Source organism: Ailuropoda melanoleuca, unplaced genomic scaffold (assembly GCF_002007445.2).
Source record: "Ailuropoda melanoleuca isolate Jingjing unplaced genomic scaffold, ASM200744v2 unplaced-scaffold5927, whole genome shotgun sequence".
NCBI classification, from domain to species: Eukaryota; Metazoa; Chordata; class Mammalia; order Carnivora; family Ursidae; genus Ailuropoda; species Ailuropoda melanoleuca.
Genome location: NW_023233025.1, coordinates 86,461 through 102,974, shown reverse-complemented (window position 1 = coordinate 102,974; position 16,514 = coordinate 86,461). Strand labels below are relative to the sequence as shown.

Below are 16,514 nucleotides of genomic sequence, written 5' to 3'. Positions count from 1 at the left end.
TGGTCCCACAGGATGTGCCCAGACCTCAGGGGTCTGGGTGTGGGATCTGGTGACCTTGTAGGGCCCGCCCTCCTCCGCCACCCTCAGCGGGCTCCCACAGTTTAAGACCATCCACCCACGTCCGCATGGGCTCACCGCTCCCCTGACCACTGTCCACCCACACTCTACCACATGAAGGAGCTCCGTGCTGGGGGCTGACACCCCACCTTCTGAGATCACAGAATATCCACCAAGTGTGTCCCAAAATAGGTTTCAAGCATGTCTTAAAATGTGTCTCAGTGAGCGCTGGCAAAATGGCTGAAGGTCTCTACCCTGCTGAATAATCAGTAATCCTTCCTAAGAAGAGTCCGGACAAACATTTTTAGAAGTCCGTAACGACTACAGTTTATTAGGGGCTCGTGGGGGTTCGCACCAGGCATTGCGACGTGCCCACAGGGTGCTCGCGGAGATCAAGGTGATTCCTCCCCTCAACGGGCTCCTTTATCTACTACCTTTCACGTGATGGTCGGAGGAATTTTTAGTCATGACGTGATTCATTCCACTGGCTGCAAGCAATGCCTTTATTATCTGAGTTACTTACAGGGGATGTAAGAAATGATCATGGACAGCTTGGCTTCTTTTTCTTCAAATTTAGTAAGAACTCTCTTTCTATGAAGGACATCAGCTGTTGGTCACAGAGATGGACAATATTTTCTCCATTTGTCATTTACGAAACCTTCTTTCACACACTTATTAAATGAGAACAAAAAAGGTTCTGAAAGTTTACCACGCTCATTGTTTTCTGTATTATGGCAACTTCCAAGCATGTGTCATGCTTAGAAAATCTCCCCCACTGCAGAGTAATGAGAACATTCCACTGCTTTCTAAGTTTGTGTTTTTGTTTATGCTTCAAAATTACCTCCATCTGGAACGTTTAGGAGGGTGAAGACTTGGGCCTGAGGCATGGCTCCACGTTTCCATGGTGGGCTGTCTCCTGATCCTTCACAGAATAATCCAAGCATTGCACTGACTGGAAGGGCCACTTGACTCGGGGCCCATTTTCCCCGTGTCCTCGAAGACTCTCTTATGTTCACAGTCAATGCATTTTTTAAAGTAGTGAATTTGTGTTAATTAGCAGGTAAACGATGAACAATTCTTCCACGGACACATGGCTACACGGCAGTTAGCTAAATTATCTAGTTAATCTTGCCTTTCGCGCACAAATCTAGGTGGAACTTTCTCTCAGGGCAGGGCCATGGGTGAGAGGCTGCCTGCATCTGCCATGGGCCAGAGGCTCCCTGACCACCAGCATCAGACCTTAACTGAGGCCAGTTCTGAAACACATCTCTTTTGTGCCGCAGACTCACTTAAAACGACTTACCTCTATCGTTTGGGTCTCGGTGCTGATTGTGAACACCTGACCTCCAGAAGCTGCCCATAACGTGTCCTCCGCCATGACGAGACTTCTAACCGGCAGGACACCTAATCTGATCACTTTCTGAGGTTCAGAATTCCAGGATCCATCTTAAAAAAAGAAAACTTTACTTTCATTCGGATTCAGTTATCCGTGCACAGGAACTGGGGAAAAGGATCACAGATCATTTTATGCTTTTTTTTTTTTTTTAAGTAAGGTTTACACCCAACATGGGGCTGGAACCAAGGACCCCAGGATCAAGAGTCACAGGCTCTACCAGCCAAACCAGCCAGATGCCCCATAGACCATTTTAAATAACAAGCAAGATACCACTGCTACTTTCGAGGCCGACGCCTGGTTCTGGGGTGTCCAGAGCTCTAAGAGGTGGTACCATTTCCACGAGGCAACCTAACTCAGTCACGGAGCAACGTTCTGATCCCAGCCCAGCTGCCCAGTACGCATCATTCAACCTCAGTCACGGCTTTCTTCTCTGTAACACGGGACAATGCTGCCACGCGTCCCCAAGGCCGCATGAGAGCGTGAGGTGCGACAAGGCAATCAAAGAGCCCAGCACAGTGCCCACACACAGGTGTCCTATCATCTCCAATGATAACGCACGAAACGACTCAGTTGTCAAGTAAAGGGATCTGCACCCGAAAGTGTGGGACCGTGCTTCCTTTTCCCCGTTACCTGCTCTTACCTCTGAAATGCCCCCTGCCATATACTGCATTATCGGGACCGACCACATTGTCACCGAATTTAAAAAAAAACCAAAAACAACAGAACTGAGGTAAGAGGCTTTCCTCTCTTCTCATAAACTCGCTCCATCCCTGAGGCACGGGCAGGGATGAAATATTACGGTTTGAAAATATTTTCAAAGACCTACTGATGAAGTCTGTCTCACTTTACAGGAAGTGTGAGTCAACAGGCAACGGGGATGGCAAGAAAAAATATTTAAAGCCAGACTTAACATACGTTTTCAAAGTGACTGTGTAATGACCCAGTGAGGCGTTAAAATAAATTCTTCAGTTTTCAAAGTCACCGTTAATTAAGCCATTGTGCCTGAAAGCATAACTACAACTGTCAGTCCGCCAACACCTCTGGTCCTGGTCTAATAAAGCGCTCTGCTCAAGGAAGGGGGCAAGGTCCCGGTTCCACACTGATGGCTTGCTCCTGGGTTCTACGTTTGAGGAATGGAACCTTCTCATCCAAACCCTGTTCATGAGTAACTGTCTTAAGCTGAGGTGTGCAGACACCAAGAGGCACCCAGGCAAGTTTTGAATTTTGTGGCATACTTTGAAGCTATGATCTAACTGTAGTGGAAACACTCTGATGCTGCAATGAGGCCAAAAGATGTTGTGGGACAATTATAGGTTCTGACGGACACCGACCTGCCGTTCGCTTGTAGGATCTGCACTGGAACTGGGGTATCATCGTGCGGTTAAGCACACACGCCTGTGCACACGCAGTCCCATGTGCACACACATGTGGTCACAGGTGCACACATGTACACACAGTTCACACGTGCACACAGCCATACAGGCATACATGTGCACGCACAGTCATACGTGCACACACGTACATACACAGTCACACATGCACACACACAAGCACACAGGCCTTTTCATCCAGGACTCACAACCTTACCGGCTGTGCAGTCTCCACAGGGATTACAGAGGTTCAGAGTGGAGATACAATTCTCTCCAACACGTGCAAGGGACCGAATGCAGGGCTGAGGACGCCCACTCCACCTGACTGCCCCGTGGTGTCTGTGTCCTTGGACGGACGTCACATGGACACTGCGATTCCTCTGAAGCAAGAAATCTGCTGTAAACATGTTATTTTGCTTAAGAATTAACTTCTAAAAACTGAACTTTGTTCTCTGAGCACCTACGATACTCTTTCTGCAGACCCTGTGCTCTTTGCCCCCGCACAAAATCCTCTGGGGGTTGCGGGGGAGGGCACACCACTGGGCACTGGGCTGTGGGCGTCGGCTCCAGCTGACAGACCACCTGTCTGGGGACAGCCTCTTTCCAGAGTCTTCACTCCAGACCTGAGTGCTCAACCAGGCTGACCAACCACAGCGGGACTCCAGTACATGCTGATTACATTTTGAGCCGACACTTAAAAACTGCAGAAATTTCTACAGAATTCCAGATTTCAAGCTCCCTAAAAAGTAAAAGATTTGCAACAGTGCCTGTCAGAGAAGTGATGCAAGGGCGGCGGCCTCCAGCCACCAAGTCTCCCACCCCGGACAACACAACAGCCGCAAGGAGACCGTTCTCTGGAGACGACATTCAGACAGCCCACGGCGACATGCACGCGTGCTCAACAGCACTCAGCAGCAGAGACACGTAACACTTGTAGGAAGGGCCGTCCTCAAAGAGACAAGAGGTAACAAGGGTTGGCGAGGACGTGGAGGAAAGGAGCCCTCTTACACTGTCGGTGGGAACGTAAACAGCAGCCACTCTAGAAAACAGCACGGAGGTTCGTCAAGAGATTAAAAACAGAGCTACCCTTTGTCCCAGCGATCCCACTCCTGGGTACTGATCCAAAGGAAATGAAAACGCCAGCTGGAAAAGGCACGTGCACCCCCATGTTTGTGGTAGCATTATTCACAATCACGAGCACGTGGAGAAGCTCTGAGTGTCCACTGATGGCTGAGTGCATAGAGATGTGGTGTGGGTGTCTATACACACACACACAACAGAATATTATTCGCCATAAAAAACAAGGAAACCCTACCATTTGTAAGGACGTGGGTGAACCTTGAGGGCACTACGCCACGCGAGGTACGTCAGAGAAAGACGAACGCTATACGATCTCACTCACATGTGGAAGCTAACAGAGACTAGACGGGAGGTCACAGAGGATGGGGTGCGGGTGGGGAAATGGTGTTCACAGGCACACACTTGCAGCCAGAAGGGGCGTAAGTGCTGGGGACCTGACGCACCGCACACATGACGGTCCACGACACCGCATTATGAACGTCCAAGTCGTAAGAGAGAAGATCCGAAATGCTCTGAGCACGGCAAGAGAAACGGTACGTCTGTGATGGGATGCAGGGCTAGCTAACGCCGCGGCCACAGTCATTCTGCAGCACACACGCGGATCCAGACCTTAAACGTGCACATTGTTACGTGTGAATTATGTCTCAATAAAGCTGGGGAAAAAACAGAAGGTTTCACCAGCCCCAAATTAAATAAATAGAAATAAACCCTGAATCAATCCATCGCACTGGGACAAATGGACATCGATATCCCCAAAGCAATTTAGGAAGCTCAGGAGACGGACTGAAATTACGGTACTTTCAGACTTCCAGGCGGTTTCTAATTCCCATGAAATTCAGTGTCTGCCAGAGCAAGAGAAAACACACCTCGAGTGAGCCACCCCAGCCAAAGACGATGGGGAAAAGCAAACAGAGCAATCCCGGGATAAATATTCGCACGCACCTAAATCAACATGCGTTTAGTTCTTTTTTTTTTTTTTTTAAGATTTTTATTTATTTATTCGACAGAGATAGAGACAGCCAGCGAGAGAGGGAGCACAAGCAGGGGGAGTGGGAGAGGAAGAAGCAGGCTCATAGCGGGGGAGCCTGATGTGGGGCTCGATCCCATAACGCCAGGATCACGCCCTGAGCCGAAGGCAGACGCTTAACCGCTGTGCCACCCAGGCGCCCCAACATGTACTTAGTTCTAAATGCAACTGAGCCCACACACAAACCATGTGTCTGAGCCTCACTTCATGAGGCACACCTGCTGTCCTGGCCCTAAACCCGATCACCAGTCTCGGCTGCCCGCAGGAGGGGCACAGCCACCCCTGCTCCTGCTTCCCGCCCTTTCCAGCTCTCCCTCTCTGGGGACCCGCAGCTGCCCTGGGGGCGTGCTGGCAGGGCTCCCTGTCCCCTGGATGACGACAGGCCCCCCTCAGGCTCAATCCACTGCCTCCCTGCAGAACGCTCTGACCCAGCGCCTCCCAGGGCTCTCTGGGCATCGTGAGCGCGGTGTTTACCCTCTGTGAACTGTTCGTCCCTGGGGGGGAGAAGTGGGACTTGCACCCATCTGCACCCACTGGTGATCAGCCCGGGGTCACCTGAACTGAGCCCACACTCAGGCTGTCCCTGAGATGGTGACGGACAGTGGCACAGAGCCCGGGAGGTCCCAGGGTGGGCCACAGGCAGGCAGGGGTCAGGAATGGAGAGGGCCCTGGAGCAGCGGAGGGACCCTCATTCCCTAAGGGCTTGAGCCCTTTGCTTCCATGCACCTGACGCTTGGGGGGCCGCCCAGGCGCTGCCGAAACCCTCCGGCCAAGATGTGGAAGCTGTGGGACTGGGGAAAGGGAGGGTCTTGACCACTGAGTTGCACAATGTCAGCGGGGAGAGGAGCAGGGAGGGAGGCTGCTACAGGTGAAGCGAGCAGCAGGTGCTGCAAAACCACAGCTCCCCCACAGCAGGAGCAGGCATGGGCAGGAGGCAGAGCCGCCGGATGGCTCCCCCCCGCCAGCCGCGGCCTGGGTGTCCGCGCCAATAATGCCCATGTGCCCCAGGAGGCTGCAGACCTGCGCTATGCCCCTCTGGTGTCCCCAGAACCCACTGGAACTCTGGGCCAAGCCCATGACAAGAGGAGGAGCCTGAGGGGGAGGGACGAGGGCCGGCGCGTGCGTCCAGGCGGTCCTGGCCATTGGGCTGGCACGGCGGCCTGTGGTCCCCTCCACCCAAGAAGAGAAACCCTCGTGGCTCTGAGTGAGGGCAGGGGCAGCGAGGGGGCCGGGAGCTCGGCCATTGGGAAGAGGACACGCACGGATGTCGGTACTTTGTGGAAAGGGGAGGCGTCGGCCCGGAGACCCACATCTGAAACCACTTCCCGCCTGTGCGGCTGGGGCTGCTCGCACTTCGCACCCTCCTCTCGGGGTTGAGGAAGCTGCACGTGCCTTGGACGCGCGGTGATAACTGCTCGCGGGGACGTAACCCTGGACACAAAGCTCCCTCCAGAGCAAACCCCCGGAAACCACTATGAGCCCAGACGTGTAGTCACACACATGCGGTATAGAGACAATTACCTTCTGCTTTCACGTAGACGGCCACGGCGCCATTGACCAGGCCGGCGTACAGGCTCTGGGGCGTGCAGGCGAGGCTCATGACCGTGGACTTGTCCGGGGTGAAGAAGTGCTGCAGACGCACCTTCTTGGAGCCTTGACTGCTTTTATAAATGGAAATGCTTCAAGAGAAACAGCAGCCAGTGAGCGCGTGCTTGGGTGACAGGGAGGCCCGCCCCGCAGCGAGTGCAGCAGCTCCCTGCCACACCCCTGCCCCGCACGGGAACACCGCCGCCACCCCGATCTCATCCCCGCATTGCAAAGGAGAAACCGAGGAAGAAATTACTTCTTCCTAGTGAGCGCGTATCAGGAAAAACACTGTAACGTGCCTTAGAACGGTGCTAGTGTTCGGGATGCCTATGGCGTAGACCGCGGCCCCGTTACACTCCAAACTGTGAGCAGTCAGCTACTTTTAAAGGCAGAACTAAGAAGAAACAGGTCAGGGGAAACCGCCAGGCCGAACGGGAACGTTCCCTGCAGAGTCGCCATCCCTCCTTGGGGGTTTCCTGCAGTCAATCCCACGGGTGATGACCCAGCCGTTCCCACCGCGTGGCACAACCCGCAACAGGGCGGGTGACCATCCGTCCTGCTCCTCGAGCTCCGCCTCACGGAGCGGCATGCAGATGACCGTTCCGGGCGCCAGCAGTGGGCTCACCTCCCCTCCTCTGTCCCCAGACAGATGGTGGGCACACCCCCCGGCGCTCTCCCGGTCGGGGTCTCGGGCTCCACGTGTCGCTCCTCCGCGGGGATGAACACCATGCACAGGATTCGGGACTCCACGTTGAAGCACTCGATGACTTTGGGGTTGGAGTTTTGAAACGAGACGATGGCAATCTGGCCCATTTGGCTGGTGCAGCTTCCGATCTGAATTGGGGGTTGGGGGGAGGAGAGAGGAGTGCCTGGAGGTTCCACACCACACCGACCCGACCCCTGACCTCCAATGGCCACCAGGAGAATCCATGTTGCCACTGGAACCAACACGCTTCACAGAATCGAGAGCTGTTTACCATCTGCTACCAGAGCCCGCTTTTCCTTTTCAGCATATGGGGTTACTTTAATGAGAGCCCAGTTTTGTTTCCTTTATTTTTAATTCCTATATCTATTCCTGAGAAACCACATCCCAGCACCATGCAGTGGTGCTGACCTGCTCAGGCACAATGCAAAGGCTTCAAAGCAGATGAGAATCGGTTTTAAACCCGTTTACACAAACGTCAGACAGAGCTCACCTAGGAAAACAAGGACTTAAAAAGAGAGTGCATCAGAGCGCCTCCCCACGTAGCCACCAGCGTGTAAGCACGAGGCAGTGTGCCCTCACCCTGGGATGCTGGCAGGCTGTGAGCACCCCCATGAACCTATCTGCCGGGTCACCGGACAGCCCACAAGCTTCGTTCCCGACTTGAAGTCTAATTGTTTTTTCAGTGGGAAAGAGTCAGATCTTGTTAACAGAAAAATTAGTGGGACAGAGCTCTTGAGGTCCTGGAGGGAAAGCCAGCCCAGGAGTGAGGGGTGTTGAGGCTCCCAGATCCTGCCTCCTCTTGGACAGTTTTGGAAACTTTGTCCCACCCCTTGTACTCGTACTGTAGTGTTTCCACACTGCAAAAAAGAAATGTCCTGCTTTGACAGCCTTTCAGGGGAACAGTGCCAAACCGCCAAGCCCTGCTCTGGCTGGCAGGGTGCAGGGGGGTGGGGATGTGAGCAGGAGAGAGAATAAGGCACCAACTGCGGTCCAAGTGATGGGAAACTTCTCTGCAAAAATTTAAAAACCTTAGGGAAATGAGCCCATCCCATCCTTTGCAGCTGGGTGCACAGAATGGCCTGGTTACTCAGGCTGTTTCTTCTCAACGCTCAGGGAGGAGCACCGACCACACAGAGGCTCAGGCTGTGGGAAGGTGGAGAGGTCACCTGGGTGCAGGGCACCCAGGAGAGGCAGTCAGGGTGCGGTGCTGGGGGACAGCAGGGCACCTATTGGGGAGCAGACACACGTCCCCAGGAGGGGACATGAGAGACCTCAAAACACAGTGCAAGAGGACTGTCTCCTGTTTGGAAGAATCAGAAAGGCCAATTGCAATGGCAGCATAATTCAAATGCACTATTTCATTTGGTACAAGTTAATATTAATTGCAAAGTTTCCAGTGTAAAAAGCGAGCAATGTCTTGGAAGGGGGGAAAGAATCCCACCCAGTTTAACCATCCAAACTGAAGAAATATTTAAATTACTCTCATATTAGCTAAATTGGTTGTCTCTGGGCTGAATCTAATCTGGTAAAGCTTTAGATGAAAAAGAAGACAGAAACACTGTGGGTATCTTTTCCAAAAGCCTTCAGTCTCCTCTTGTGGTCGGGACTTTCATGTTTGTAAACACAGCCCGGGACACACTGAGAACCTCTCAAGCCCACACTAACCATGGACACGGATTCCTCAGGAACCCGCATTACACACACAGCACGTCTTACCCACAGGAAGCCGTGCGCCGCGGACAGAGAATCCGGCTGAGCCTCATTATTCACGCAAGGTTCAGGATTGTACGCAGCACATTCGATCTAATGCGGAATTAAATCAAACACCCACATTTAAAACGGGACCGGGAGGCATCCAGACAATACAGTATCTTAAGTGGATGACAGACTCCTGACGTTTAGTCACAGAAGCTGCAGGATATTACTTGTTAAAGATTAAAACGGGAAAAAGAACAGATGAAGGTACAAGTCTCAGAAATCAGCTTTTTAGAGGCAAACATCAGTCTTCCCCCTTGTATCTTCAGACCCCAGCAGGTGCTGCAAATGTCTGTCGTGGAGCACACCATACAGGCGGCCGCACCTCTCCGGATGTGGCGGGAGGACGCACACACTGCACTTCCTCCCCTCTGCCCACCCGCCTGCCCTCCCGGGAGCTCCAGGGCTGAGCGTCGGCCGGAGCCCAGAAAGGAGAACTAGTAATGTCTTTACTTGTTTTGTACAGAAATACATCCACGTGCCTCTGAAGGCTCCTGCGGGTGCGGTGCTTGAACAGACAGCATGGGACACTGAGAAGTCACCACATCTCATAGGCCTGCTTTAGCAAAGTGAGGGCACCATGCTCCAGGAAACACGAGGCTTCCAACCGTGACCCAGTGTGGACACTGAGTACTGCCAGGCAAAGGGCAGCAGAGCGGACAGATCTGAGACATGTGCCCTCATGAAACTAGCAACGCTTGGAACACACCAGTGCGGTGAGGACCAACCCCACCCCAGCACCCAGACGGCCACTGGACAGAACGCACCAGGTGCAGTGAGGACCCCTGGCACCCGATGGCCGCTGGACAGAACGCACCAGGTGCAGTGAGGACCCCCTGGCACCCGGACGGCCGCTGGACAGAACGCACCAGACCCCCCCAGTACCCGGACGGCTGCTGGGCAGAAAAGCAGGCTTTCAGCTTCATACTCTAACAATCTTAATTCCTAAACAAATACCCCCCCCCAAGAGAAATGGTAACAGTGGTTGACTTGAGGAGACAACGTGGGACCCTGCCCTAAACCAGATAAGCAGGGCAATCTCGGTGCACAGTGGACCCCACCTCCAGACCCACCCGCCCATCACCTTGAACTCCTGCTGCTTGGCCACCGTGACCGGCATGTGTCCCACGAGGAGAGGGTGTCTCTCCTTCTTGATCTGATTCCCATCATCTTCCACGCAGAACCAGCCCATGTGGTTCTCCTCCTCTGCGGGCATGTGAACGAGAAACGGGGAAGGGCAGCACTGAGCAGCCTGCAGCTTCGACATGCCCTGCGGACCCCAGACTCGGACATATTCTACACCAGACCACAAAGCTAAATACTGTTTCTGGAACACAGTACGATCTTTTCTGAAAGGAAGGCCTGTCTGTTCACCGCTTTATTCTGAAAAGCGTGTCCTGTTTTCCTGTTTCTTCCGCACCCCCCACCCCGCGCACGGATGCGAGGGGCTGAGAAAGTCCTCGTGAAGCACATTCTGGTATTTTTCTTTATCTTTATTCAAAGCAACTGAGATATTTAGATTCAAATACCACAGGCACAGTGAAAGGTGTTCTAACACGGTAGAATACTGCCGGATAAAAAGTGCAAGGAAGGGACGCCTGGGTGGCTCGGTTGGTGAAGCGTCTGCCTTCAGCTCAGATCGAGATCCCGGGGTCCTGGGATCGAGTCCTGGTCAGGCTCTGCTCAGCGGGGAGTCTGCTTCTCCCTCTGCCTCTGCCCCTCCCTCCTGCTTGTGCGCTCTCTCTCTCTAATAATTAATTAGAAAAAAAAAAGCACGAGGAAGTGAAGAGATATTTTGCTATAGAGCAAGTTGTCAATCTCGGCTCCGAAGAGAAGAAAGGGAGCTTATTTTCAGGTTCAGCTTGCTCTTGTCAGAGAGTGGGCCGTTTCTGGCTTGCTGACTCACGTACAGTATGACTTCACAAACCATGAAATGCTTCAGGAACAGAGAAAGGAGCAGTGTCAACACCTCCCCCTCCGGGAACCCAGGCAGCGGCGGGAAGGCTCTCCGCTCGGCGACACGAGGGCCCGTCCATCACAAACCACAGCTCCCGGGGGGGGTGAGCATCAGCAGGGCCTGTTTCTCTTCTGTATTTTATTTTCACTTAGCAGACTGTCTGCATCTCAAAGAGAACAGCACACGTGCAAGAGGTATCGCAGTGTGTTCTGAGTAACGGATCCGTGTGTAAACGACATGCGTGCACACATATCTACACACGGACAGAGGTCTGTCTGACTCACGGCTCACAGACTGCAAGGCTGCAGGCAAAGGAGCACGAAAGAATCAAGTCACCTCATCTCTGATGGAACCACAGGGCTTCCCTGCATGCTGGCAGGATCTTCAGTGACAACTCAGGGCCACCCTGTATGTTTCCCCAGGTGCGGGAGGGAACCAGGACAACCCCACCCTATGGGGCTAGGCCTCCCGGCTCACAGGCCACAGACCCACAGGGCTGTTCTGCCCGTGTGGACAGTCTCAGCTAATGTCAATGTGTGCTTATAATAAAAATGAGGGATTATTTTGTCTACAATCCCTGAATTGTAATTTAGGTATCTTAAAAATCACTCCTGCTGGGGGACAGGCAGCGCTTGGCTGGCTCAGTGGGTCAGGCATCCCACTCCTGATTTTTCAAGCCCCAAGATGGGCTCCCTGCTCAGTGGAAAGTCTGCTTTTCCCTCTCTCTCTCCCTCAGCCCCTACCCAGCTCTATAACTAACCAACTAACTAAATAAATAAATAAAACCTTTTAAAAAAAAATCACTCATGCTGGGGTTCATTTTTCCTGTTTAAAAACATTCTTTCAGGGCGTCTGGGTGGCTCAGTCAGTTGAGCACCTGCCTCATGATTTCAGCTCAGGTCATAATCTCGGGGTCCTGGGATGGAGCCCCACATCGGGATCCCTGCTCCGTGGGGAGTCTGTCTCCCTCTCCCTCTCCTCATTCTCTCTCTCTCAAATAAATAATCTTAAAAAATAAAAACCAAAACCAAAAACATTCTTTCAGGTGAAGGAATGAATCTATTGTCAAGGTCTTTCTTCTGATGCTCTCATCTCAGGCACAGACTTCACCGTCACGGAGAAAAGCAGGGGACTGGGACATGCACGCACACACCTCACGGAGATACGTCGCCTCGTTCTTACCCAGGGCGAGCTTGGCCATCTGCAGGCTGTTGATCCAAGACTCTTTGATTGCAGGGGTGAATGTATTGAACACAGCTGTGAAGAACGTGGGCCGCCCCGACCTGCCAGGAGGAACGGAAAGGCGTTCAGTTTACATGACGTGGGATCACATGACAAGCTCTGCCCGTTGCACACGATCGCCAGACGGAGCCGTCATGGCACGCCGCCACCAAGAGCCATTGCCTCAGCCCTGCCCAGGAAGGCTGCCTTGCAAAGTCACCACTGACTTGTCCTGCTTCCCCGGGAGCTGCAACTGGATTCGGCAGCAATCCGCCGCACGGATTTCCTCTTCTTTCTTCAGAATGAGCCTCTGTAAACCTGACGTCCAATCGTGGGCCACGGACTGGTTTAAGTTCTGTGAAGGGAACACACATGAGCGTGGTGAAGGCGTTGATAAGGCAGGGGCCCCCCTCACCAAGGGAGGAGGACAGCGAGGCTGGAGCAGGAACCGTCCAGGAGGCCGTAACTCTCACAGCGCATTCCAAACAAGACACCCCCTGGGCTTGGGCCAAACTGCTACTCGAGTCCCTCACAAATGAAGTGACCCCAAAATAGATTCATGCCCGCGCCCTGCCCGAAATGGGAGAAAACACTGGTTCTCAAAATCAGACTGGTTCTCAAAATCAACCTAATTCTCAGTTTCAGTAGAAGCTGGAGGCATGGCCTCACACTGACAGCGATCTAGACGTGGAAACAGAATTCTCCGTCCTGTGGCCCTGACGGTTACCTGATAGTTTCCTTTGAGGTTCCCGATGAGCTGGGAGATCTGACCGATGACATTCAGGTCATGTAGCAGGTTCTGTAGGTCTTGATACAGCTGTCCTGGCCCTACGTAGACCTGGTCTGCGGAAGAAGCAGCAAACAGCTCGAACTGAGAGCCACGAATGCCACAGGGGCCAAAGCACCAGCGTGAAGATGCCAGGTGACTGACAATTTTTAAAAAGTGTATCCCTTCAAGCATTTAGTGGTTTTTCCTTTTCTAACGTCTAATTTTGGAATGATTTCAGACTTTGGAATCTTTGGAAAGATTCAGAGTGCCCCAGTGTGTGCCCTTCACCATGTCCCGTGACGTTAACATCTTATAGAACCACAGCACCGTCTTCAAACCCGCAAAGTCACGTGGACACAAGGCTGTTCACTAACCTGCATGCCCTATTCAAGTGTCACCAGCATCCCCACTGAGGTCATCCAGGGCTCCTGGACCCAACCCATGGCCCCACACGCGCTTGGCCACTGAGTCTCCTTAACTGCACTCCAGTCTAGGCCAGCTCCTTGAGCACCTGCCTTCCAGGACCCGAACTTCTGGACCACGGCCGGTGTTTTATCTCACAGAACCTCTCACACTTCAGGTTTGACTCGCATCTTGTCACTTGTATTTTTAATGTATTGTTGATGTCATTGCGGTTAGTAAGACGAACCTAGAAATGGCATTTAACCTAAACCAAATTTCCAATAACCAGGGTCATCCAACAACAAAATGAGCTCCCCAGTGCCCTTTCTCTAAAGGACAACAGGACACAAAGGAGGACAGTGATTGGCTGGGGGAAGACCCCCTGTCCCCGACTTGGGACCACCTCTGTGTGTGGAGGGGGGAATAGTCTCCCCCCTCCCCCGGGATGATGCCCCGTCCCCCATTCTCTTGAGGAGGACACCAAGGCTCCCCACCGACATGCAGGCAGGATCCCACCACAGTATCCCACTCGGAGCCCACCCTTTAAAGGACACATGGTCACAGCTGACTCCTATTCTGTGTCCATGGAAACAGACGGCCTCAGGTGTCCCCCCACCCAGCTCAGTGACCAGCAAACCCAGGGGGCAGAGCAGTTCTATCCACACTGAATCAAGCAAGGTGAGTCTCCTGGAGTCTGTTTCTGCAGGGCCACCTTTACGGGGTCAAATAGGGTGTGAGGAAAGTGGACTCCGCCCTTAGAATTTAGCATGAGAACATGCTGGCTGGGTCCCTTGTCAACAGTTTGCAAGTGAAAAGCAAATATGCGTGTTATTAGCTAAAACTATTTTAAGGGACACACTGTAAAGGGAAAATAAAACGTAAAGTTGGTCCATGTGACTACTGGGACAGTTTTCAGGGCTGGCCCTGAGGAAACCAAGCCTCCTGCTGGCATCACACTCTCTGTCCTGTCTCAGAATTCTAACAATGGTGAGCAAGGCCCCCTGCGTTTCCACCGCGCATGGGGCCCAGCCAAGTACACGGCTTGTTCATCCTCCCCTGTGCACAATGTGTGTCGACAGTACGTCTGTGTTAAAAACGACATGCATCCATCTGACCACACTCACTGCTTCACCGTGGAGTAAGATAACAATCGGTAATCTTGCTGAAATGCCATTAAAGACATTTTCACTTGGGTCTTTATGCATCCACCAGACCTAATTTTTTAGGACTAGACAAAATCTATGATTAATTGCGTATTAAGTATTTTCGTGAAGTTTCACCAAAAAAGGGATCAGGCTGTCCAATGACTATCCATTTGTCAAATTTGTTTTTCCTTAACAGTATGTTTCCATAATCTAAAACGTCTGTAGTGAATGTCACACACATTTGCTTTCATTTATAAACTTCTGATGACAGACTGCATGAACTCACCCTCGGGATAAAATTACTCCTGCTACATGAACTCGATCAATTTGCCCGCATCTAGCTTTTAGTTTATTTTTTAAATTATCATACAGTAAAGCTGACTCTTTTACCGTGGGCACACGGCCCTTGAATTTTAACAGGGGCAGGTGTGGCCCACAGAATGGCGCCTTCACCCCCAAAGACCCCGACCTGTCCACCCCATTGCCCCCAGCCCCGTCCAGCAACCACTGGTCTCTTCTCCAACATTTCCATTTTGTCTTCTCAAGAATGTCACATAAGAGCACACAATATCCCGCTTCTGTTTTTTAAACACATAAATCGGGTATTTCTGTGCACACAGAGGTGTGACTGAGTTGCCTTGAGCTGGGGAGGCCGGCGTCTAACCTCACTCAGGACTTCGTACGTTCAGTCCTGAGCCCGGTGCGCAGAGCACCGCACCATCACGTGAACACAAGCGCAGGGCTGTGCCGTACTCTGCACAGAGACGCTGCTCTAAGTGCTCGTGGCCCAGCAATGCAATGTGCCATGAGCAGGGAGGTGGGTTCCAGCCTGAGCACGCCGAGATTCTGACCTCAGTGCCTGCCCTGCAAACAGATGCTCCTCCCACAGAGCTCCTGTGTGGCACACGATAAAGCAGAAACCACGTGTCTCAGGAGACAGAGATCACTAAACGCTAGGTCAGAAGCGTCTCAGGGGCCAGGCGGTATTTTCCTAGTCAGATCTCACCACCCAGGAACCCAGAAGGCTCTCCCGTCTTGTGTTCCTCGTGTGCACCCCGGGGACGGGTGTGCCTTCCCACCCACCTCGGTCCCACCCTGAGGCTGGAGGCGGACGGGGACAGTGCACGTGGCATCTGCAGTGTGCATGTTACTGAGCTGTGCGCCATTCCCCACAATGCACACAACATAACCTGGGGGGCTGCCGGCTTCATCGGCTGTCACTCCCAGAGCCCGACACCCGCTTCCGGGCTTCCTGTATGCGGACCATGACCGCGGTCTCCCAACAAAGCAAACCCTCCCTGCTCCTCTCCTGCAGAGTTCAGGAGGTCGTGTGCTCCCCACTGCTTCACAGGAGGCCGAAGAGAGCAGGATCGTACATCAGGACAGCTTCCGGAGCTCCCCAAGTCTCCCCACACGAGTGCCTACACCACAGGTGGCAGCCGCCTCGAAGCCTCTGGGAAGCAGCCCCGCGGAAGGAGCCCCAAGCACCCCCAGAAGCCAGCCAGCTGCAGCAGCCAGGCAGCCCTCACCCACAGGAGCTCCCCGTTAAGGGCATGAGCCGTGTTAGTCATCATCAAATGATCTCAGCTTTGGGGAGACCCAGGCAAATGGTCAGCATGTGGACAAGCTGAAGCTGGTGGAGCGTTTCCATGAACCGTGCGCACAGGGGTGTGCACACACACCGGCCCTACCACGTGCGAGACGGACACGCTGATCTGGAGGTCCTCCGTGGCTGTCCCGGACCCGCCGCCCTGACAGCAGGAGCTCTGCCCTCGGCTTCTGGAACAAAGATGCTGCTACCTGAACGGGGCAAGTCTCCTACACTGTCCTCCTCTTTATCTGGCAGAATACAGTTCAGAGCAGGTGGCAGAACCGGAAAAACCCAGAAGGACAGGCCCTTCTCACTGGCCTTCCCAACTGACAAGTCCCTGGCGTCTGCACAGGCAGCCCAGCACTGCCGGGCAAGCAGCTGTCACAGCTCCTCGCTCTGCGGGGCCTCCTCGCCCCACGCCCCCCAGAGACGGGCCGTCCTGCCTGGGCAG

At 53.1% G+C, this 16,514-nt stretch overlaps 1 protein-coding gene across 7 annotated transcripts in view; it reads right to left on the bottom strand.

Annotated features, from left to right (window-relative positions):
* ARHGEF10 (Rho guanine nucleotide exchange factor 10) overlaps positions 1-16,514 on the bottom strand; it is a 76,966-nt gene that overhangs the window by 13,759 nt on the left and 46,693 nt on the right. For all 7 annotated transcript variants that reach the window (XM_034652374.1, XM_034652376.1, XM_034652377.1 and 4 more), the window contains 8 exons: positions 12,884-12,999; positions 12,384-12,511; positions 12,118-12,218; positions 10,063-10,184; positions 8,940-9,026; positions 7,143-7,351; positions 6,452-6,609; positions 1,361-1,503 (listed from right to left, as the gene is read on the bottom strand). In XM_034652374.1, the coding sequence (XP_034508265.1) occupies positions 1,361-1,503; positions 6,452-6,609; positions 7,143-7,351; positions 8,940-9,026; positions 10,063-10,184; positions 12,118-12,218; positions 12,384-12,511; positions 12,884-12,999 (1,064 nt within the window). The remainder of the gene's footprint in view (positions 1-1,360; positions 1,504-6,451; positions 6,610-7,142; positions 7,352-8,939; positions 9,027-10,062; positions 10,185-12,117; positions 12,219-12,383; positions 12,512-12,883; positions 13,000-16,514) is intronic.